This window comes from Callospermophilus lateralis, assembly GCF_048772815.1.
Source record: "Callospermophilus lateralis isolate mCalLat2 chromosome 6 unlocalized genomic scaffold, mCalLat2.hap1 SUPER_6_unloc_1, whole genome shotgun sequence".
Taxonomy (NCBI): Eukaryota; Metazoa; Chordata; class Mammalia; order Rodentia; family Sciuridae; genus Callospermophilus; species Callospermophilus lateralis.
The window spans coordinates 30,410-56,591 of NW_027510149.1; the positions used below are offsets into that span (position 1 = coordinate 30,410).

Consider the following 26,182-nt stretch of genomic DNA (forward strand, 5'->3'; position numbering starts at 1 on the left):
CTCATAAATTTTATTAAAGTTTCATTAAAGACCCTGAATTTGCTAGCCTTTTTATTAAATACTTATTTGAGATATTCTATTAATGTCTATCCCTGGATTTGATTTGGTCTCACATTAATGTCGCTCCCTGTGACAAAGGGTACACGGGAGGCAGGCAGGATCAGCCTGTCCTCTCCAAGGCACCAGCTGTGGGAACCACCCTCTGACAGAGGTAGTGAAGCACACTAGCTTCTCCTGGGCTGAGCTAGAGGGTAAGTATCTCAACCTGGCCTGCCACCCAACCTGGCCCACAATCACACTGAGTCGGGAGAGGAGACAACCAAGAAGGTGCAACAGTCTCAACTTTATTTTGTCAGGGACAAGTTTATATAGTGATAGAAGGAGGGAGTAGGAAGAGACAGTAGGAAGAACGAAGAAGGGGCAGGTACGTCACTATCACTAAGGGGCCTAGGAAGATTTCAGATTCAACCATTAGGCAGCACGAAGGTCAAAAGCCCATGCAGAGGCTAAAAGCCTGCGAACACCAATCCAGCCAGGTCATGTATACGGAAATGCTCTGGAAGAACCCATGAGGCCACCTCAGCCACCAACCAATAATGGCCTCGGTCCCAAGAGAGGTAAAAGGTTCCAACAATTAAAATGTGTCTACTTTTTATGAGCACAGATGAAATAGTATTTGAGATGATTTATTGCAAACCTTTAGTGCCACAGTCCGGCTGCAGCAAAATAACCGGGGTGTGAGGAGCAACTTGTGTACATTGATACAGCAGGAGTGGGAGCTGTTTATTGTAGGACAGGAGGGGTATATATACATTCCACACAGCTTATCTTAATCAACATAAACTAGATACAGCAGTCAACCAATAAGGAATCTCCACACTTAAAGGCTCCCTGGCGTTCCTTCACAAACCACTCCCTCTGGCAAAATGCCAGGCGCCATCCTGACTTGTTTACAGACCCTAACACTTTAGTACTTTATGGACATGGAGTGAGTATCAAATGATATAAAAAAATGGAGTTTTCTTTCATGTCTATCATCAGTCTTTGTTTCCTCAGTTGCTGGGGAGGAACATTAGGATGATTTGCTTAGAGTAAGAAAGACTAGACTGGACAGAAGGGACTGGAGCAGCTTTTCTGGTTAGCTTGTCCATTTGAAAAACTTTTATCTGGGACAGGCAAAATATAACAAAGACCAAAATCCATTGAACTGATCAAACCCTGCAACAGTTAACCAGAGTAGCTTCCTCGTCTCTGGCCCCAATTTTGGAGCAATGCACTGTAGGTGATACTTTGAATGATCCTTGGCACTGAAGAACTGTCATCCAGCAATTTATTTCCTTTTTTCATGTCCTTCTCAGGGATGATAATAAGTGATTTCCAGACATGAGGAGAGGGAGGAGTAAGAGAAGGTACTGGGAAATCTAATAACCCAAATTAGGTTATGTGAAGGTACCAATGTGTAATAACAAAGGCCGTTATTTTGAACAATTGTAATGCACCAAACAATGATGTTACTAAAAGAAACAAAAAGAATAATATGATTTCTATAACTTCAAAATAATCTGATCTTTAGGAAAACTATTTTAAAAATAGTTTGTGCCTATCTATCGGACTTTTTACCTGTTTATCAAGGCTTAGTCTTATGAGGACATGGATTAAAAAAAAAAAAAAATCTTGTAAACTTAGCAGGGTGTGGTGACAGATTCCTTTAATTCCAGGGGTTCCAAGCCAGCCTCAGCAATTTACAGACACTCTGTAACAAAATAAAATAAATACAACTGGGAATGTGGCTCAGTGGTTAAGCATCCCTGGGTTTAATCCCATACCTAAACAAACAAACAAAAATTATATAAACAATCTTTTTTTAAACCTATGCAATTGAGATTGATCACAAAGTCATTCAAATCACCAGTGGCACAAACACATAATGAATTTGAATTTGAGTTTTAGATACCAATGAATCTTATGCAAAATGACTGTCCTAACAAAAAATGTGTGGACTTTCATCTGTGTATGTGCAGAGATTCATGTATCTTCGGGTCTATAAAGAAATTCAGTAACCTCATGAGGCAGTTTTTCAACAATCTAATTTCACAAGTGCTAATCTCTTGCTGTAATATATGGGCTAAAAATAACATTTCTAACTCCATATTCTACCTGTTATGGTTTCCTAGAGATGCTGAGTCTATGTAATCTTATTTAGTCAGCTTAGTAACTACTTTAAAAAACAATGACAACTCTGAAGGTATTTTAATTAGGGAACTGGTTGGAAATAGTGCTGTATCCTTCCTATCCTGGTAGAGCAAGAGAAAGAGGTTCAATTGTTGCTTCTAAAGACCTAAGTTGGATTCAGGCTTAGGCAGCCCTTTGATTTACTTCTCTAGCAGCCACGCTGAGAGTTTCCAAGTCATTTATGTGTATACAGAACAAAATCAGATCAAGATGAATAAGCAAATGAGGGTATGGAATCCTGGAGTGCCCATCCACCTGAGGATGTGTGTGGGAGCCACAGAGAGTTCCTCTCATTGACAAGCAGAGGGAGTGCTTCATTGAATCCTTGGGTCCATCTGTGTTGACACACACCTTCTGGTCTTCAGGCAAGGACAATGATAGAGTTGACAACTGAAAAACTAGTCAGGTGACTTTAACTAATGGGACTTAAGAACCAACTGATAAGCTTGATGGAACTTTCACAGTAACTAATGAAATGTGGACTTATTCTATCTTATTTTTGGAGCTCTGGGCAACTTGCCAGACAACAATATTTGAACATATATTCACCACTGACATTTTAAGATGTTCTGGAAAATGCCAAAGCAACAGGACTTCAAACCAATATTTCTATCTATTTCACAGTGCCAATCTCAGCTCTTAGCTAGGGCTGGTTACATAAAGACATGAGCTAATGGTCTTTGGCGGTAATGTGTGTGTGTGCATGAGGATTAAGAGTAGTGGTGGTGGAGAGATGTGGAATGTCCATTCAGTAGTTTAATTACTTCAGGATTTTTGAGTGATTATACATACTTTACCTGGCAATTTCCATTAACCAGTAAGAAAGGGATGATATTCTCCTTCCCATTGAAAGGAAATCTGGGTCACTAAGTTAAGAAATACATTTTCTATTTTATGTAAGGCTTAGGGCAAAATGCAGCTTTTATTTTTTTATACAAGAGTAGGCCAGTGCTGAGCACAGGGAGCATATGAAGCTGGAGGTGGCACTTACAGTGAGCAAGGCTGAGCCACACTAAGGAAGGCTAAACCACAGTAGTCTTTGGCCTAGGACCTTAGCTCACCTTGGCTACAAGAATAGTATTGTCACATGGCAACACATTTCTTCTCCTTTCATATTCAGGATTAATGCTTCTAAAGGAATTTGATGGTTTGGGTACAGAATTAATAGCAACTTCATCTTGAATATCCCCCATACAGGCCACTTCATCCTCAGGATTATGGACTCTGGAGCTTTGTTCTCATGGAATTTATTAAGGGGCATATCATATCATGAAAAGAAAGACTGAAAAACAGCTCCAAGAACAATACAGCACTTTAAGCTCCATGTAAAGTACATAATACACTTGAAGCTAAAAGGAAAAGTATTTGTTGAAATAGTTTTGCTAAAATATATACTTCTGCACATAAGAATAGCCAAGAATTGAAGATGATAAAAGTAATAATATAAACGTTGCTTTATTATATACAAAGGGGCCTTAATAAGTTTTAAAAAGTTTCTTACAGGAACACTTTTTATATTTTATCTCATAAAGACATTTAACAAATATATACAGAGAGAGAAGTATAAAAATCTTTTTAGAGCAAATGTTCATATGCAGAAATGTATAACAATTTAAGTGTTCTATCAGAATTCTCCTTGGGATGTTGATTTTTTAGTTTTTGTGAGAGACTGAAAGAATTTTGACAAATAAGGTGATCCCTTAGGCTTTATAAGGAAAAATCATAAATTAATTAGATTTCTTGGTATACAGTTGACAGTTTATTCTCTAAACTTGTGACCTAAGCCAAGTATCTCTAGTGGATAAATATCTCACTGTTTATTTCAAAAATTTTCCCAATCATCCCTGAATAGTGCTTTCTAGGATACTTTAGCACTAAAAATAGTAGTTAAAAAGTATATCCTCTGTATCACACTGAGAATAATTGATGGCTAGATATCTCAGATTTCAAGTCAAGTTTCTTCCAGACACATCTGTGCAACAAATGAAAATGCAAAGCATTTCATTGTATAGTGTTTCATTTGATTGGGGAATAAATTGAAAATTTATTCCTGTTTACTTTTCTGTTCACATTAAATATGTGATATAGAATATGAAAGCAAGTTACAATTTTGTAATGTCTTGAGTATAACCAACTTGTCAAAAGCGAAGATTTATATATTTCTAAAAATAGATAGCTATCACTACTTCAGCTATTTGATACAATATTTTGAATGTTTATCTTAAAAATAAATTTTCCTTCTATGTAAGCATATCTGTTTCCTGAATGAACATACTATGTTCTGTGTATTAATTAGCTTTATGCTTGAGTACAGAGATTGCAAAACTTTTTCTTCATAAAATCGTATTTACTGTTACAAAAGCAGAAAACATTGCTGAGAAAGCTCAATCTAGTGAGTTTTGAAACCCACCAGAACGTAACAATGGTAACATAAAATAATGGAAAATTGCATTGAGGAAAGACAGAGAAAATAGTGTATTGCCTCTTTTAGAACTCAATTCAAGATGGAAAGAAATAAGTGAAGGGATTTTGTTGTTTTGAAAAATTATAGAGTCACAGAAAGTGTTCAAGGAAGTATAGAACAGTAGTATGTACCTTCCACTCGGTTTCCCCAATGGTTTCTTCTTATACAACTGTAGTGCAATATCAAAACTAGGAAGACCAACCAATGTTAGAACAATGTGTTGTAGTTCTACGACACTGTATCATCTGTGTAGTGACCAATACAAACCAGATAGAGAACTATTCCATTACCACTAAAATTTCTCTTTCCACTTTCTATTTTCTGTTGTGTGTATGTCTGTGTGTATGTGTAGAGTTTACATATGGTAATCATAGCATGTAATATATGTATACAGTGGCATTTCAATATATAAATACAATGTATAATAATCATGTCATGGGCATATCTCTCACAGAGGACATGCCAATTCTTTGTGTGGGGAACATTCAAAATTCTCATTATTAGCTGTTCTGAAATATTACTTATTGTGAGCCGTAGTTATCCTACATGTTACACAAAATAAGGAGTCATTCCATCCATCTGCACCCCTGCACCTATTAATCATTCTCTGCCTACACACCCACACACACCTCTCCCAGGCTCTGTTACCACTATTCTTTCTTGTACTTCTTTGAGATCACCTTTAGTTTCCACATGTAAGTGTGAACAGGCAGTATTTGTCTTTCTGTGCCTCACTTGTTTTGCTTAATATAATGTCCTCCAGTTCTCCTCCCTCTTGCTACCTTTTTACAACATCACTGCCAACACCACCCCCATCACTATCCACTAACTTTTTCTCCCTCTCCATAATTTTGTCATCTCAAGAATGTTTTATGAATGGAATCATGCACTATATGACTTTTTGAGATTGGCCTTTTTCCATGCAGCATGATATCCTTGGGATTCACCTGAGTTGCTGCATGGGTGAACATTTCATTCCTTTTTATTGGAATAAACATCCACCAGAGTCAGAGCTGGGCCCTGTGATAAGGGTAGGTTTACTTGTTTAAGAATCTAGTGACCTGTTTTCAGAGTGGCTGTACCATTCTCAGTATTCACCAGCAAGGTATGAGAGATCCAGTTTCTCTGCGTCCTGTATCATCTGTATCTGGAATTACCACTTTGGTTTTCTTTGTTTAACCTGTGAAGTGTGATGATGCCTCAAGATGGTCTCAGATTGCATCTCCCTAATGCTAATGATTTCCAACATCTTTTCAGATCGTTATAGTCATCTTTATATCGTCTTCAAAAAAACTATATGTCTTCTTATTTTAACTATATTCATAGGTACCGAGGCTATTGCCAAGCACCAAGTGATTTCTTCAAGTAGTAAGAGCATTTTTAAATTAAATGTTAGTTTTCCTACAGAGGACCCTTTAGCAAGATACCCTAGGAAGTGTATAGAATAAAATTACAATGCATATATACCATTCTATAGTTAATGATTATGAGTAAAATTTAAGAATCACTTTCAAATTGCCAAAGATACAAATAATATAAATTTCTCAAACAAAGTGAAACAGACAATTACATAACATTTTTCAAATTTTAAAATATTAGGTAAGATTATAGTTGTAGTAGAATACAATGGAAAGGATTATAATTTTTTTCTGGGTAAATCTGTATAGAATAATATCATGTAATGAATATGGTTATAATAATCAGAAAGTGGCTGGGGATATAGCTCAGCTGGTACAGTGCTTGCCTATCATGCACAAGGCCCTGGGTTCAATGCCCAGCACCAGTAATAATAATAATAATAATAATAATAATAATAATAATAATAATAATAATAATAATATCATAATAATTATAGTTGGAAAGTAAGAAAAGATGACTAAGCACATGTCTTTATATAGGATTAATTGTTCAAGTGACTTCTCTTTATTCTCCTTTTCACTTTTAGTTCATAACACAAAGAAAACTACTGACTCAAAAATTCAATGTAAGTAAACAGTGTAGGGGAATCAAATGCTCACCTGAAAGCAATCAAAATTGTGTTTTGAAATCTCCTGATAATTCTCCTGAATGACTCACTTAACTTATCTGAAATTATTCATCATTTTATCCAACCAATATTTACTAGCACTCATGTGTCTTTACTAAGCTAGCACTGTGTAAGACTCTTGGAGTCCATGACACATAAAATATATTTGATGCTCTTAAGAGACTTAAAATAGAGTAGACAGAGACAAACTTGTAAAATGCTTAATGTTTCCTTAAAAATTTTTTAAAAAAGAAATGATCTCTGTGGTTCAGAAGGGTTAACTCTCTGAACTATTTTAAATATTTTCTTGATAATTCAAATTCATGACTAGAAAAGAGAAAGCAAGAGAAAGACGGAGAGATAGTAGTTGAAAGCAATGGTCTATACATAAAAGTTACTCAGGACATTTTGTTCATTTGCTCTATCATTTTCTCTAAATAAGGCGATGTGCTTTTGGCTAATGAAAATGGTTGTATCTATTGTGTACTCTATGTATGTATTTGCATGTCTTTGTTACTTAATAACTAACCAGCCCCACACATTGCACATAATGGTTTTATCAGTTACCTTTAGAGTACTTTTTTTTTTTTTTCTTTCCCATTTGAGATTTGATAATCAGAAAAATTCTTCTGGAATAAGCTGAAGAGTGTCCCTGCCCCAAATTAATATGTTGGGGTTCTAATCCCCAGTGCCTCTGAAGGTATCTGTATTTGGAGAGAACATTTTAAAAAGAGGATTAAATTAACACGAGATTATTAGGATGACTTCTAATTTGCTAGGATTGGAAATCTTATAAGGTGAAATTTGAATATAGATGTGTATAAGGGAAAGAATATTTAAAGACACCAGGAGAAAATGAACATCAACAAGGCAGTGAGCCTGGCTTCAAAACAGAGCTGCATATCTCATAGAGATAAAAACAACAACAACAACAACAACAAAAAACCAGTGAGGGAAAGAAAGATCTGAGGAATGAGATGTCCCCTTCTAGGGAATCAACTCCAATGACCTACCCTCCCATTGGGAGTTGGTAACAAATGTATGCCCTACTGCCTACAGTTTTTACCAACTCCCAATAATCCTGTCAAATTATAAACCCATCAGTGGATTGATCCACTGATGACATTTGACCTCATGATCCAATTCACCTTTCTGTGGAGCCACCTGGGCCACCAACTGCAAGTTACCCTTCACCTGTCTTTTGTCCACCTTTCTATTTGGATTACAGATTAACACTCTCAGCTCTGAGATAGAAGCCAAAATTTATGTATCCTTTATACTGTTTAAACAACAACAGATAACATTTATGTCACTATACTAAGCATTTACATAATAGATAAGAGAGCAGATGTCTTTTTTTTTGGGGGGGGGAGTGGCTATTAGGGATTGAATCAGGGACTCTGGACCCACATCCCCAGCCCTGTTTGGTATTTTATTTAGAGACAGGATCTCACTGTTTGGTATTTTATTTAGAGACAGGATCATCAGGAGTTCAAAGAAAGCCCCAGCGATTTTGTGAGTCTTTATACAAGTTAGAAAGACCCTGTCTCAAAAGAAAAAGTTAAAAAAGGGTTGCGAATGTGACTCAGTGTTTAATGGCCCTAGGTTCAATCCTATATACCAGAAAAAAAAAAAAAAACATTAAACCTAAGCTACTCTAAATGCCTTTGATGCCTTGTCTTTTCCACTCCAACAGCCTCCACTGGGATCTCAGATCTGCCTCCCCTTATTCTGACGTTCCAATCCACCCGTCTTGTATCAGTTTGTCAATGCAGAAAAAAACTCTTTCCTGATACAGTTCACACATCAGTTTTCTTTGCCTAGAACTGTAAATTTCTTCATAATTTACCTGCTAAGCATACTTAATGCTGCAAGAAACAGATGATATTTCATTTACTCAGACTCTTTTTGGATAATCTATTGCAAAGCAAGCATTTCAGTTCTGCTTTCTTGCAATAATTGTACATTTTGAGTAGAGTATATTTTAAAATATGTACTTATTCATCTAGTTATTCACTTATTTATTCTTTCTTCTAAATTAGTTTTCTAATTGGACAGAACTTATGTCTGTTTGTTCCTCACGAATTCCTTTGCTGAGATAGTACCAAGAACCTTGTCGGTGTTAAAAGTATACTTTTGGATTAAGGTAATAATATTGGCCCTATAGAGTTGCACATTCTATGTATACTTTAGGAGAGCAAAGGAACACTATGAGGCTTATTTTCCAGATAAATAGAACACATGATTTTAAAGCACTGTACCTATTGTGAGAACTTAGAAAAAGCATAAGAGCTACAAGCTATAAAGTGCCAGGCATTTTATATTCACTATAGTTAATTTTTACAATGACACTGAGCTCTACAGATGAATTAACTTCAGATTAGGAAAGTCAAGAAATCTACCCAAGATCAAGTTATGAATAATAACTTAGTTGAGATTCAAAACTAGATGGTTTGTTTCTAAGACCTCCATATTCTTTGCACTACTATCCTGTATTGTATGCAACATTTGTTGACCTAAGAAATACTATTAATATTTTTACAAGTTTTACAAGTAATTTGTTTCATAAAAATTAAAGTGACATTTCATGCTTTGAACTTGATTTACAGTAAGACAGACATAAAATATAATTACTAATTCACATTATTTTTCCAATTTATACAACTGAAGAAATATTCAAAATATCACCTTATACTAAAGCCTTAGATTCTGTGAACAAAACAAATTTTGTTGAGTTCAAATTATCACTGTAAATAAGCATGACCATAAGAATTGATGGGTGTGTGTTAGTTTCTATTTCTTTGTTAAGGTTGTATGGAAGGGTTCTATTCAATACTTTCCATAGTTCAATTCTTCTATACATTATAATAACAAGTCACTTTGGGGCATTAAATTATTTCACATAGAGTTGACAAAAATATCTGAATGTTTGATTAAACATCTGGATGATTAATGATTAAATCAGTGACTACTCTACTGGAACATTTATACACTATAAAATCACACAAAGAGCTGTCATTGTCTTACTGTGCAAGACAGAAATGGGAAAAAATCAACCTTTCCCTTTAAGACCTTTCTTCACCTGCCTAATAATCTAAATGTGTCTCACAGGGCCATAAGCATTGTGTGTGTTACATTCCTGTCTTCCCTAGAGGGGTGTTGTTTGTTTAGTTTCTGTGGCTGTAAATTGAAACAGAAACCAAGAGAACAACTTAGAAAGATTTTCAGAAAAACAATAGACTCATTCCACTCTTATTATAACATTATTTTCATTTAGCCTGTATTTTAATAAGCAGTTTGGCAATAGAAGCAAGAAAGAAATGATATAAAAACCTAGCACCCACTAGATTATAAATATTAGGAAAGAAAAATCAAAGAAAATGTAATGCATCAGTATAAAGTATATCTGCCTAAGAAAAAGTTCCATGATAAACCCATGAAATCAATGCAAAACAGGAGATAACCCAACCATATATCAATTACTGACTACCTTAATGTACATCAACAAAAACTCTCAAGGTAAGAATTAACACTGGTCTTGAACTAGTGATTTTTCACAGATTAAATTTAAATGACATATTTTTTTTCAAAATCACCAATTTATACATATATAAAAGGGAAGAGTCTCTGACATAAAGAAATTATTCAGAACTACTAGAAAGGAAAATACTTCATTGTTCCCTTTTCAGCATTCAGTATATGAATGGATTTTATAAATATGTGCTTAATGAGGATCCAGGATCCAAGGGTCCTCTTTTTCAGAGAGAGAAACATGGAAGGAAATGAGACAGAAGACCACAAGGAGAAAGTTACAAGAGATAAAGTATGAGGGGAAGTAGGTCTTGTTCTGTAGCGTGAAGGGGATATGAAGGAAAAGGCACTATCTTTGTTGAATGCTGACTTGAACCTTTGAGCAGCTCATCCTGACTACCTTGAAATCCCACTTTCACTCCCCATGAACCACAAAGATCATCAATAACCAACTTCCTCAGGTTTCATCCTCAATGTGCCCCTCATGCAGCATCTGACCATGTACACCAACCTTTGCCCCCATCCTCTTTCCTTTTGCCTTAATCACAAACAATATCATGATTTTTCTTTATCCATTTCTCCTCTCATGTTCTTTCTTCTTCAAATCCTTCTCCTCTTTTTTCTTCTTCCAGTTCTTCTACTAGATATTCCTCCCAAATTTTTATACTAAATAAATAAAATACTGTCTAGGAAAGAACAAACCAATGCTGAAACATAATAAGCAATTGAAAAACTGAAGCTTCCTTTTCCTCCATGTGCCTTCTTTTCTCAGTGAAATCCTCCATCCTCATGACTTTAACAATCGCTTCCACATAGGCAAGACTTAACTTTCTTTATGATATTGGTGATTTATTTTGATCATTTTATACACAGCAGAACTACATTTAATTCTTTGTCCTAGTTATAAAAGTCACTAGATGTGAAAGCATCTAATTTCACAGTTTGTATAACATTTATGGACATTTTAAATTCTTTTTTAAAAAAATATTTATTATTTAGCCTTTATTGGACACAACATCTTTATTTTTTTTTTTTATGTAGTGCCTTCTAAAACGCACACACACACACCGACACCCAAACACAACCCCCCCCACCACACACACACACACACAGGAGGAATGGTCAAAAGGGAGAAAAGTATACTTGGTATTGTTGATGGCTTCTTCAACAGTAGACACAGCTTGGATATAGCATGGATTCTCAACTTCAGCAGATGCTGAAAGGGGCTTAAATTTTTATATTAGTCTTTTATGAAGAAAGATTGACTAATACAGGCCTGATTTCTCTCTCAGATTTGGAGATGAATAAGAAAGACAAAGAAGATTTCCTTTTCTAGCACAAGACACAAATGCAGTCACTAGTTTCTGATAGCAATCTGAGGAATTATGTCTACTTGCTCTATCTTGAAGGCAAGAGACATTATGAGGTGATTAATATAATCCTTAGAATCTATTTAACCATTAATTTTCCTAAAATTCTTCCTTCTTAAAATTTTATTTCTGCCACCTTGAGTATTTGCTCCCTGAATACACATATAGAAAGAAGAGCTCAAGGAAAAGAGTCTCCTGAATATGGGCTCTGGGAAGGGAGTAATGGGAGCAAACCCAAACCCCTTCTAAAGGGTAATAAGGAAAATGATCCTAAACAAAACAAAAAGCAAATATGAACAAAATGGCAGCAGGCTCTATTTGTTGGCCACTTTCTCTGCACCAGCCATCAGGTGAGAACTACACACTATGTTCTCATTTACTCTTCAACTCTTGCAAGTGAGAGAGGTTTTATAAATGCATTCTGTCAGTTTAGCTCCAAAATTGCTTTGGTCCCAATTGGTATGCCTGTTACATCCCATGTGCTTCATCTCTTTGCTTTGTCCCCAACTCTACAAAACTGCCTCTTCATTAACTTGTTGGAATTTAAACACCTTGGAAAGCAGGGCCTTTTCTTAACTCCTTCTGATCCTTAACTTTAGGTATGGGATTTAAATTTAGGATTGTTCCTGCATAGTAGAAAATTTCTCAACTTTTTATTTCACTCTGCACTGTTCAAACCTGGATTATATTTGGCATTGATAAACAACAATAGGTTAAGTGAACATCAACCTTTTGGCTCAAAAACAAAGTTTCTTAAGTGCAATTGAAGTGGAATTTTTGAGCACTTAAATGAACTTCAATCAGAACTTACAAGGACCATATAATGTTAAAATGAACTCAAACATTTATAGATTAAGAGCAAAAAATTATTTTTGGAAAGGGTAAAGATGGTTCTTTAGTGACATTTAATCCATATTATAATCTGAATTCTGAGAATGATTAAGACTTTGTGATGGTTAATTTTATATGTTAAATAAAATTAACCATCTGAGCTATGATGCTCACATATTTGGCCAAATATTACTCTGGTAATTACTCTGGTGTTTTGGGGTGAGATTTACTTTTGAATCGGGGACTTTTAATTAAATAGATTGCGTTCTGTAATGGAGCGAGACCTCACCTTGTCAACTGAATGCAACTGAAAGCAACAAAAAATCCACCTCTCCCAGACAAGAGGGAACTGTCCAGTGAACTACCTTTGGATTTCAACTACAACATTGATTCTTCGTGGGAGTGCCTTTGGACTCAAACTAGGACACTTTCCTGTATCTCTAGCTCCTCCCAGCCAACCCTGCCCAATCCTGTGAGCCAATAGCTGACAGGCAAGTGCAGGGAAGAAGCAGAGGCCCTGCAGGGGGTGAGTGTGCTACTGGCTGCCAGCCCCCAGGTCAAAGCCCAGGACCGGCTTCTGAGTTTAGAGGCAGGGAGGGATGGTTGGTATTGGTGGAGCCCCAGGAACCTCGCGCTGTGAGGAATTCTGAGCGCTTGGGTCATAATTGACCCTAGCAACGCTGGAGGACGTTCGGGGCAGAGAAGTGGACAGTGATGGACGCGGTGTTTGGAGCTGGTCCCATGGATCACTGAAGTGGCGGCGATGTCGTCCTGGTTTGGAGGCCTGGTCTCAGGCTTGGGCCACTTCTTGGGTCAGGTGGGGAGCAGCTTGGCTTCCCTCACTGGCCATATCTCCAGCTTCACCAGGGAAATACTTCTGGATGACTTAGGAGACCCAGAAGCAGCATTACATCATTGCTGGGAAGAGGAAATGGAAACTACTGATTCCACACTAAGATGTGAGAATGAAAGACTGAAAAAGTATTGTACTGATCTGGAAGAAAAGCATGAAGCATCAGAGCTGCAAATAAACCATCAGTCTGTAAGTTACCAATATCAACTGCAACAGAAAGAGGTAGAGATCAGCCGCCATCTTAAAGCAAGACAGATTGTACTGCAAAATCAAGTGTTTCAACTACAGGCAGCTGCTCAATGGGTACCTTCAGGAGCTGGTGGCGTACCAACAACAACTGCTCTGGCTCCATTCGGTTCCGGGATCAGTAGTCATTTTTCCGCCTTCCGTGATGATGACATGGATTTTAGTGACATAATTTTATCACGACAAGAAACAAGCAGATTGTCAATTAAAGTTGCAAGATATGAACCTGAAGTTGGTCACTCGAGGCAGATTGCTGAGGCTCAGGGAAAATATCATTCTGACACAAGTGAAATCTGCAAAGTACAAAATGCTATCAAGACTCTTCAACCAAACCAAAGTCCAGACATAGATGATCATCAGCATGAAATGTCAGTTTTGGAGCAGAGTTCTACTGTGGCAGAAAAGGGAAAAATCCTTCCTCCGAGTTCAGCAGTGGAAGAAGTGTTCAGGCTAAAACAAGCCCTGGCTGATGCTGAGAAGGAAATCATGAGACTAAATGGCTTAAACCAGGATAACCGTCTTGCTGAAGACAATCTGAAACTTAAAATGCATGTTGAAGCTTTAGAAAAAGAAAAGTCATCATTGAGTCAAGAAAAAGAGGAACTTCAGATGTCACTGTCAAAATTGAGCTGTGACCATCAAGTCATGAAAAACAGAGCTTCAACAGACATGAATTTGAATGTACGATTACTAGACTTACAAGTTCACTTGAAGGCAAAGGAGGAAGAACTGAATGAGACTATCAATGAAGAGAAAATGCTGATAGCTGAGTTAGAAGAACTGGATCATCCGAATCAGGAAGCTACAAAGCACATGATTTTGATAAAAGATGAGCTATCCAAACAACAAAATGAAGGAGACCTTGTCATCAAGAAGTTGGAACAAGAACTAGATGATGAAAAAAAGAGAGTTCATCAACTTGAGGATGATCAAATGAACATATCCCAAGAGTTGCATGTGCAGAAGGAGAAGTTGACTGGGAATGCACAGAGCCTCAGTGATTTGCATTTAACCAAGCAGAAGCTTGAAGGTAAAGTAGAAGATTTAGTAGATCAGCTAAATCAGTCACCAAAAAATAGTTTAAACATCCAGCAGGAAAACCTTGGGCTTAAGGATCCCATTAGACAAATTGAAGATGAGCTGTCTGGATTGAAGAGTAAGTACCGAAGTTCTCTGAATGAAGACTCTAACAGTCATTGTAAGGATGACATGCTTAAAGAACGGGAAGCAGAAATTGGCAACTTAAGGCAAAATCTTTCTGAAGTAGAACAGCTCAATGAAAATTTAAAGAAAGTTGCTATTGATCTCAAAACAGAAAATGAAATGTTGATTTTAGCACGTGAAGATGTAAGGCGTAAGTTGGAAGAATCTATTGCTGCTAACAATCAAATCTCTCAAGAAAAAGACACTATCATGGAGACTCTAAAAAGAGACAAAGAAGAGATAGAAGCCAAACTTCACCAGGCAGAAAAAAGACTGTTGGAAGAAGCAAATAATCACAGGCAGACTATTCAGGAACTCTCCAATGCACATCATTTGAATACCTCTGCCTTACAGCTGAAACACGAGTGTGTAGTGCAACTCAATCAAGAGAAGGACTTTGAAATAGCAGGACTCAAAAAGAATATTGAGCAAATGACTGCTGATGAAAAAGAAATGGAGGAAATTTTGGCATCTTATATAGAAGACGAGGAGCAATTGAAACAAGTCCTAAATGAGAAAGAAGTTTTTATTGAAAAACTCGAAGAAAAAAATTCAGAACTACAAAAGGATTTAGATAAGTGTTCTCAGGCCTTAAGAGAAAATGAAACTTTAAGGCAAGTCATTGAAAGAAAGGACAGAAATCTTACCTACATGAAAGCAGAAAACAACTCTCTGCAATTCGAACTGGAAACACTTAGGGAACAGCAAAATCAAGCTGTACCAGTGGCTGAGCCTAAAGCTCTTGATGCTATCACAGAACTAGAATTGGAGGTATCTCAACTGAATATAGTCAAAAATCATCTGGAAGATGAAATTGAAGACCATCTGAATATAATTGAAAATCAAAACCAGCGTAAAATGCAACTACTTCAGTCTTTACAGGAGCAGAAGGAGGAAATGGATGAATTGAAGTACCAATATGAGCAGACGAATGCTGCGCATAGCCAGTTACTTTTAGACAAAGAGGAGGAGATTAAGAACTTGCAGACAACTATTGAAAAAATAAAAGCCCAGTTGCCTGGAGAAAGAGGAGATGCTCAAACATTGAATTCTGATATTTTTCAAGAGACCAAAGTAAAAATCCTAAGAACAAAAGAGGTTCAACACTTACAGGACCAAGAATTACGCCTAAACCGGGAGCTAGAAAGGCTACGCAGCCAGCTCTTGGAATCAGAAGAGTCTTACGCCCAGGAAATATTGGCTGCGGAAGACAAAGAGATTCAACTGAGACAGAAAGTCACACTCTTGGAGGAGAAGCTAGCTACATCTTCTAAGGCAAGTCATCAAGCCAGTGTGCAGATAGAGTCCCTGCAGGAACAGTTGAGTCTGGTCTCTCAACAGAGGGATGAGAATGCACTGCAGCTTTCGCTCTGCCAGGAACGAGTAAGGCAGTGTGCCCTGTCATCAAGTAACCTAGAGCACTCCCAAGAAGAAGAGAAAGCTATGCATTCTGCTGAACTAGCCAAAGAAAAACAGTTGGTAGCTGAATGGAAGAACAAGGCCGAAAAGCTAGAAGGAGAAGTATCATCATTGCAGGAACGTTTGCATGAAGCAAATGCTATGTTGGATTCTGCTTCCAAACTGAGAGAAGACTTAGATCTCAAGGAAGAAGAGATGGAAGAACTGAAAAAACAAAACGAGCTCCGAAAAGAAATGTTGGACCATGCACAACAGAAATTGTCCACTTTGGTCAACAGCACAGAAGGAAAACTAGACAAGGTCCTCATGAGAAACCTTTTGATCGGTCATTTCAAGGCACCAAAAGGCAAACGTCTTGAAGTATTGCAGTTGATGGGGAGCATTCTGGACATTCCAAAGGACAAAATGGAGCAGTTGTTGCATAAAGATCATGGTGGTGTCAGTAAGAGAAAGCAAAAAAGCGGGTGTATGTAAGTGTATAGGTACTAGGCATTTTATTTTATTTTTTGAGTTCTTGTTGTTGTGATTTTTTGCCATAGTACTTTTTTAAAAATTTGTTTTGTTTTTTGTAGCACTTTTTGTTTATAGAATTTTGTTCCAATGTAGCAGTTAATCATCACCAGTCATCAATTCTGATGTAATTTTGTGAGCAACTGTACAGAGCAGCATTCTTGAACCATTAGTTCCAACCTCTTTTTTTAAAAAAAGAATAATATTTCTTAAATTTAATGGCATTAAGATAAAAATGATACATGTAATTACAGGAAACAAGAACAATCCAACCCATAAGAAGGAGGTCTCAGATTTAGAGTACATGAAAACCAAATATAATGTTGCAAAAAGTTGAGAATATTTATTTTATCCAAGATAACATTGTACAACTGCCAAGGGAAAATTCCAACGGGGAGGACCTAAACATGAAGCTTAGTGGATAAATTCTAAGATGCTTTGAATCCCAATTCTATGACCCCTATCCATTTTGCTTATTTCCACTTCTACAGAAAAGTCACTTCACATTAATCCAGTTTTCCAGATGTTAAATATGTCCAGAAGGAAGAGTATTTTTATGAGTCAACCCCAAAGTGGGATCACATGATCCATTGCCAATGCAAACGTTAATTAGTAAGAATGCATCATTAAATATCTGGACTGTTTATCTACATACTATTGGGGGCTCTACAATAATTCTTATAAACACATTTTATACAACAGTAGATCAAAACAAGTTGGGGAGAGAAATAAGCTAACAACAGTTTTTGAAAGATGAAAAGCTTAAAATAGTAGTAGTTACAAACTTTTGATAAATTAAGGTAAAAGATGAATCAAAAGTTTCTATCTTAAGTAGGTGAAATCAGAGAAGAGAAAAAGCAGATTGCATAGCACATACTTCTCTGACACCTGTCGTCTCTAAAACCACTCAGAACATTTTTATTAAAATTAATTTAAATGAAATTTAATATATTTTTAAATATAAATTATATTATCATTTAATATAAATTAATCGAATTTAAATTTACTTTATTAATTAGTATTGTTTAAATTTCTTTTATTAATACTATTGTTTGATTTACATTTATTTTATTAACTGATATTGTTTATTAACTTGAATTATAGTATGATTTATATTTAAAAATTCATTAAATTTCATTTAAATTAATACAATTTAACAAAGTAAATTTAAATAATATAATATAGATTGAATTATTTAATATTTACTCTATAATTTAATATACATGTCAACAAAGTTAATTTTAATAAAAATGCTCTTAGTTGTTTTAGAAATTACAGGTGGCAGTGAAGTATTAGCTATATTATCTTCTTTTTTCTCCTCTTTGATTTTACCTAACTTAAGATAGAAACTTTTGGTTTATCTTTTGTTTCACTTTACAAAAATAAAAAAAAAAGGGAGACAAAACACCCAGTAGCTACCCATATCAGCTTTTCCTTTCTTATTTCTAAATTTCACCTTAACATTTACATTATTTTACCAAAATTAAGATGCCATCAGTTGTTAGGCATGAACAAAATCACTGAGACAACAACTGGAAGATGCATCCCAAAGTCAGATTGGCTAAGTATTCAAAACATATAAATATCTGAGAACTGATGACCTCTGAGAGTAAAGTTTCCAACCTATGGAAAGTTTCCAAATGCTATGGAAAATGATGACATTTCTTTTTTTTGTGTTTTTAAGTTGAGAACCTTCTAAGTACCAAGGTACGTTCTCAGAAATTGTAGGTAACTCAAGTCTTGAAATTTCTTATTTTTCCTGTACTATAGAAAAAGGGACTCACAATTCCTTGAGCTCTGCTAGCATTTTAGTGACAGGAAAAACTTCAATGATGCATAGTTTTTTGTTTGCATTCAATGTCTACCGATCTTACATACTTTGGGAAGGGTCACAAGCCACAGACCTTATGCCTTCTGCTCTATTTCGAAGCTTCCAGCATCAGTTGCAACAATTCTAGGAAACACTGGGAATACTCTATGGTACAAAATGCACAATTAATTTTTTTTGAAACCATCCCTAAGACATGAGTCATTAGGTGACTTTCTTGTTCTAAGTATATTTACTGAATTATTATTAAATGATAACATGTTAAGCCAAAATGAAAAATGAAAGCACATGCTTCACATCAGAGCAAGGAAGAAGGAAGAAGGTCTGATGTGTGGTAAAATGCATGAACATGCAAATATTATCCAGCCTTCTGAAGTCTAATTTTCTCCCTTTATAATTTATTTTTTGGAGGTTACATTCTTGCATGTTATGCCTGGAACAACTTTTGGGGGGATACAATCAGAAATTCAGCACTAAAATCTGCCTTCCTGCAACATAACATGGCTAACTCCTGAGAAGAATATCAAAGTATATATTTTGCTTCGACGTGCCAAATTACTTGGAATCTTCTTCCAGTAGACTTCACATGGTTGGGAAAAGCAGAGTTCAGATTTGTCAGGAGAGATTTTTATGTATTCTGCTCACTCCATTGTGTCTAGGTGAGCCTTTGGGTTTCAATGCCTGGAAACACACTTCTTATATTTCAGAATTGAAGAGCTCTTGGAAACAGCGACCTCACTGCATGCTTGAGAAAAACATGTTATATAGGTAGCCAGAAAATTACAAAGATTAATATAGATTCAAGATTTTTAAGACAGGGGTTTAATGGAGAAAACAGCAAGAGAGCCTTAGAAATTTCATACTCCCTGCATTCTTAGGAAAAGCTTCTATGTTGTAAAGAAGATAACACCAAACAGAAAAGTTCCTAAGAAAATATTGTGCTTTCAGTTTCCTTGTCTCATAAATTTTATTAAAGTTTCATTAAAGACCCTGAATTTGCTAGCCTTTTTATTAAATACTTATTTGAGATATTCTATTAATGTCTATCCCTGGATTTGATTTGGTCTCACATTAATGTCGCTCCCTGTGACAAAGGGTACACGGGAGGCAGGCAGGATCAGCCTGTCCTCTCCAAGGCACCAGCTGTGGGAACCACCCTCTGACAGAGGTAGTGAAGCACACTAGCTTCTCCTGGGCTGAGCTAGAGGGTAAGTATCTCAACCTGGCCTGCCACCCAACCTGGCCCACAATCACACTGAGTCGGGAGAGGAGACAACCAAGAAGGTGCAACAGTCTCAACTTTATTTTGTCAGGGACAAGTTTATATAGTGATAGAAGGAGGGAGTAGGAAGAGACAGTAGGAAGAACGAAGAAGGGGCAGGTACGTCACTATCACTAAGGGGCCTAGGAAGATTTCAGATTCAACCATTAGGCAGCACGAAGGTCAAAAGCCCATGCAGAGGCTAAAAGCCTGCGAACACCAATCCAGCCAGGTCATGTATACGGAAATGCTCTGGAAGAACCCATGAGGCCACCTCAGCCACCAACCAATAATGGCCTCGGTCCCAAGAGAGGTAAAAGGTTCCAACAATTAAAATGTGTCTACTTTTTATGAGCACAGATGAAATAGTATTTGAGATGATTTATTACAAACCTTTAGTGCCACAGTCCGGCTGCAGCAAAATAACCGGGGTGTGAGGAGCAACTTGTGTACATTGATACAGCAGGAGTGGGAGCTGTTTATTGTAGGACAGGAGGGGTATATATACATTCCACACAGCTTATCTTAATCAACATAAACTAGATACAGCAGTCAACCAATAAGGAATCTCCACACTTAAAGGCTCCCTGGCGTTCCTTCACAAACCACTCCCTCTGGCAAAATGCCAGGCGCCATCCTGACTTGTTTACAGACCCTAACACTTTAGTACTTTATGGACATGGAGTGAGTATCAAATGATATAAAAAAATGGAGTTTTCTTTCATGTCTATCATCAGTCTTTGTTTCCTCAGTTGCTGGGGAGGAACATTAGGATGATTTGCTTAGAGTAAGAAAGACTAGACTGGACAGAAGGGACTGGAGCAGCTTTTCTGGTTAGCTTGTCCATTTGAAAAACTTTTATCTGGGACAGGCAAAATATAACAAAGACCAAAATCCATTGAACTGATCAAACCCTGCAACAGTTAACCAGAGTAGCTTCCTCGTCTCTGGCCCCAATTTTGGAGCAATGCACTGTAGGTGATACTTTGAATGATCCTTGGCACTGAAGAACTGTCATCCAGCAATTTATTTCCTTTTTTCATGTCCTTCTCAGGGATGATAATAAGTGATTTCCAGACATGAGGAGAGGGAGGAGAAAGAGAAGGTACTGGGAAATCTAATAACCCAAATTAGGTCATGTGAAGGTACCAATGTGTAATAACAAAGGCCGTTATTTTGAACAATTGTAATGCACCAAACAATGATGTTACTAAAAGAAACAAAAAGAATAATATGATTTCTATAACTTCAAAATAATCTGATCTTTAGGAAAACTATTTTAAAAATAGTTTGTGCTTATCTATCGGACTTTTTACCTGTTTATCAAGGCTTAGTCTTATGAGGACATGGATTAAAAAAAAAAAAAAATCTTGTAAACTTAGCAGGGTGTGGTGACAGATTCCTTTAATTCCAGGGGTTCCAAGCCAGCCTCAGCAATTTACAGACACTCTGTAACAAAATAAAATAAATACAACTGGGAATGTGGCTCAGTGGTTAAGCATCCCTGGGTTTAATCCCATACCTAAACAAACAAACAAAAATCATATAAACAATCTTTTTTTAAACCTATGCAATTGAGATTGATCACAAAGTCATTCAAATCACCAGTGGCACAAACACATAATGAATTTGAATTTGAGTTTTAGATACCAATGAATCTTATGCAAAATGACTGTCCTGACAAAAAATGTGTGGACTTTCATCTGTGTATGTGCAGAGATTCATGTATCTTCGGGTCTATAAAGAAATTCAGTAACCTCATGAGGCAGTTTTTCAACAATCTAATTTCACAAGTGCTAATCTCTTGCTGTAATATATGGGCTAAAAATAACATTTCTAACTCCATATTCTACCTGTTATGGTTTCCTAGAGATGCTGAGTCTATGTAATCTTATTTAGTCAGCTGAGTAACTACTTTAAAAAACAATGACAACTCTGAAGGTATTTTAATTAGGGAACTGGTTGGAAATAGTGCTGTATCCTTCCTATCCTGGTAGAGCAAGAGAAAGAGGTTCAATTGTTGCTTCTAAAGACCTAAGTTGGATTCAGGCTTAGGAAGCCCTTTGATTTACTTCTCTAGCAGCCACGCTGAGAGTTTCCAAGTCATTTATGTGTATACAGAACAAAATCAGATCAAGATGAATAAGCAAATGAGGGTATGGAATCCTGGAGTGCCCATCCACCTGAGGATGTGTGTGGGAGCCACAGAGAGTTCCTCTCATTGACAAGCAGAGGGAGTGCTTCATTGAATCCTTGGGTCCATCTGTGTTGACACACACCTTGTGGTCTTCAGGCAAGGACAATGATAGAGTTGACAACTGAAAAACTAGTCAGGTGACTTTAACTAATGGGACTTAAGAACCAACTGATAAGCTTGATGGAACTTTCACAGTAACTAATGAAATGTGGACTTATTCTATCTTATTTTTGGAGCTCTGGGCAACTTGCCAGACAACAATATTTGAACATATATTCACCACTGACATTTTAAGATGTTCTGGAAAATGCCAAAGCAACAGGACTTCAAACCAATATTTCTATCTATTTCACAGTGCCAATCTCAGCTCTTAGCTAGGGCTGGTTACATAAAGACATGAGCTAATGGTCTTTGGCGGTAATGTGTGTGTGTGCATGAGGACTAAGAGTAGTGGTGGTGGAGAGATGTGGAATGTCCATTCAGTAGTTTAATTACTTTAGGAGTTTTGAGTGATTATACATACTTTACCTGGCAATTTCCATTAACCAGTAAGAAAGGGATGATATTCTCCGTCCCATTGAAAGGAAATCTGGGTCACTAAGTTAAGAAATACATTTTCTATTTTATGTAAGGCTTAGGGCTAAATGCAGCTTTTATTTTTTTATACAAGAGTAGGCCAGTGGTGAGCACAGGGAGCATATGAAGCTGGAGGTGGCACTTACAGTGAGCAAGGCTGAGCCACACTAAGGAAGGCTATTAGGGATTGAATCAGGGACTCTGGACCCACATCCCCAGCCCTGTTTGGTATTTTATTTAGAGACAGGATCTCACTGTTTGGTATTTTATTTAGAGACAGGATCATCAGGAGTTCAAAGAAAGCCTCAGCAATTTTGTGAGTCTTTATACAAGTTAGAAAGACCCTGTCTCAAAAGAAAAAGTTAAAAAAGGGTTGCGAATGTGACTCAGTGTTTAATGGCCCTAGGTTCAATCCTATATACCAGAAAAAAAAAAAAAACATTAAACCTAAGCTACTCTAAATGCCTTTGATGCCTTGTCTTTTCCACTCCCCCAGCCTCCACTGGGATCTCAGATCTGCCTCCCCTTATTCTGATGTTCCAATCCACCCGTCTTGTTTCAGTTTGTCAATGCAGAAAAAAACTCTTTCCTGATACAGTTCACACATCAGTTTTCTTTGCCTAGAACTGTAAATTTCTTCATAATTTACCTGCTAAGCATACTTAATGCTGCAAGAAACAGATGATATTTCATTTACTCAGACTCTTTTTGGATAATCTATTGCAAAGCAAGCATTTCAGTTCTGCTTTCTTGCAATAATTGTACATTTTGAGTAGAGTATATTTTAAAATATGTACTTATTCATCTAGTTATTCACTTATTTATTCTTTCTTCTAAATTAGTTTTCTAATTGGACAGAACTTATGTCTGTTTGTTCCTCATGAATTCCTTTGCTGAGATAGTACCAAGAACCTTGTCACTGTTAAAAGTATACTTTTGGAGTGAGGTAATAATATTGGCCGTATATAGTTGCACATTCTATGTATACTTTAGGAGAGCAAAGGAACACTATGAGGCTTATTTTCCAGATAAATAGAACACATGATTTTAAAGCACTGTACCTATTGTGAGAACTTAGAAAAAGCATAAGAGCTACAAGCTATAAAGTGCCAGGCATTTTATATTCACTATAGTTAATTTTTACAATGACACTGAGCTCTACAGATGAATTAACTCCAGATTAGGGAAGTCAAGAAATCTACCCAAATCAAGTTATGAATAATAACTTAGTCAAGATTCAAAACTAGACGTTTTATTTCTAAGACCTCCCTTTTCTTTGCACTACTATCCTGTATTGTATGCAACATCTGTTGATCTAAGAAATACTATTAATATTTTTACAAGTTTTACAAGTAATTTGTTTTACGGATATTAAAGTGACATTTCTTGCTTTGAACTTGATTTACAGTAAGACAGACATAAAATATAATTTCTAATTATAATATAATTTCTAATGTACGTGTTAAGCATACTTATGCTTCAAGAAACAGATGATATTTCATTGACTCAGACTCTTCTTGGACTATCTATTGCAAAGCAGGCATTTCAGTTCTGCTTCCTTGCAGTAATTGTACATTTTGAGTAGAGTGTATTTTATAATATGTACTTATTCATCTAGTTATTCACTTATTTATTCTTTCTTCTAAATTAGTTTTCTAATTGGACAGAACTTATGTCTGTTTGTTCCTCACGAATTCCTTTGCTGAGATAGTACCAAGAACCTTGTCGGTGTTAAAAGTATACTTTTGGAGTAAGGTAATAATATTGGCCCTACAGAGTTGCACATTCTATGTATACTTTAGGAGAGCAAAGGAACACTATGAGGCTTATTTTCCAGATAAATAGAACTCATGATTTTAAAGCACTGTACCTATTGTGAGAACTTAGAAAAAGCATAAGAGCTATAAGCTATAAAGTGCCAGGCATTTTATATTCACTATAGTTAATTTTTACAATGACACTGAGCTCTACAGATGAATTAACTTCAGATTAGGAAAGTCAAGAAATCTACCCAAGATCAAGTTATGAATAATAAATTAGTTGAGATTCAAAACTAGATGGTTTGTTTCTAAGACCTCCATATTCTTTGCACTACTATCCTGTATTGTATGCAACATCTGTTGACCTAAGAAATACTATTAATATTTTTACAAGTTTTACAAGTAATTTGTTTTATAAAAATTAAAGTGACATTTCATGCTTTGAACTTGATTTACAGTAAGACAGACATAAAATATAATTACTAATTCACATTATTTTTCCAATTTATACAACTGAAGAAATATTCAAAATATCACCTTATACTAAAGCCTTAGATTCTGTGAACAAAACAAATTTTGTTGAGTTCAAATTATCACTGTAAATAAGCATGACCATAAGAATTGATGGGTGTGTTTTAGTTTCTATTTCTTTGTTAAGGTTGTATGGAAGGGTTCTATTCAATACTTTCCATAGTTCAATTCTTCTATACATTATAATAACAAGTCACTTTGGGGCATTAAATTATTTCACATAGAGTTGACAAAAATATCTAAATGTTTGATTAAACATCTGGATGATTGATTAAATCGGTGACTACTCTACTGGAACATTTGTACACTATAAAATCACACAAAGAGCTGTCATTGTCTTACTGTGCAAGACAGAAATGGGAAAAAAATCAACCTTTCCCTTTAAGACCTTTCTTCACCTGCCTAATAATCTAAATGTGTCTCACAGGGCCATAAGCATTGTGTGTGTTACATTCCTGTCTTCCCTAGAGGGGTGTTGTTTGTTTAGTTTCTGTGGCTGTAAATTGAAACAGAAACCAAGAGAATAACTTAGAAAGATTTTCAGAAAAACAATAGACTCATTCCACTCTTATTATAACATTATTTTCATTTAGCCTGTATTAAGCAGTTTGGCAATAGAAGCAAGAAAGAAATGATATAAAAACCTAGCACCCACTAGATTATAAATATTAGGAAAGAAAAATCAAAGAAAATGTAATGCATCAGTATAAAGTATATCTGCCTAAGAAAAAGTTCCATGATAAACCCATGAAATCAATGCAAAACAGGAGATAACCCAACCATATATCAATTACTGACTACCTTAATGTACATCAACAAAAACTCTCAAGAATTAACACTTGTCTTGAACTAGTGATTTTTCACAGATTAAATTTAAATGACATTTTTTTTTCAAAATCACCAATTTATACATATATAAAAGGGAAGAGTCTCTGACATAAAGAAAATATTCAGAACTACTAGAAAGGAAAATACTTCATTGTTCCCTTTTCAGCATTCAGTATATGAATGGATTTTATAAATATGTGCTTAATGAGGATCAGGGTCCAAGGGTCCTCTTTTTCAGAGAGAGAAACATGGAAGGAAATGAGACAGAAGACCACAGGAGAAAGTTACAAGAGATAAAGTATGAGGGGAAGTAGGACTTGTTCTGTAGCATGAAGGGGATATGAAGGAAAAGGCACTATCTTTGTTGAATGCTGACTTGAATCTTGAGCAGCTCATCCTGACTACCTTGAAATCCCACTTTCACTCCCCATGAACCACAAAGATCATCAATAACCAACTTCCTCAGGTTTCATCCTCAATGTGCCCCTCATGCAGCATCTGACCATGTACACCAAC

General features: G+C 36.1%; 1 protein-coding gene across 1 annotated transcript in view; it reads left to right on the forward strand.

The window, feature by feature from the left end:
- Positions 1-26,182, forward strand: part of LOC143639857 (thyroid receptor-interacting protein 11-like) — a 43,859-nt gene that overhangs the window by 6,240 nt on the left and 11,437 nt on the right. The window contains exons 2-3 of the mRNA XM_077107892.1: positions 13,272-13,853; positions 13,971-15,830. Coding sequence (XP_076964007.1) covers positions 13,272-13,853; positions 13,971-15,830 — 2,442 coding nt within the window. The remainder of the gene's footprint in view (positions 1-13,271; positions 13,854-13,970; positions 15,831-26,182) is intronic.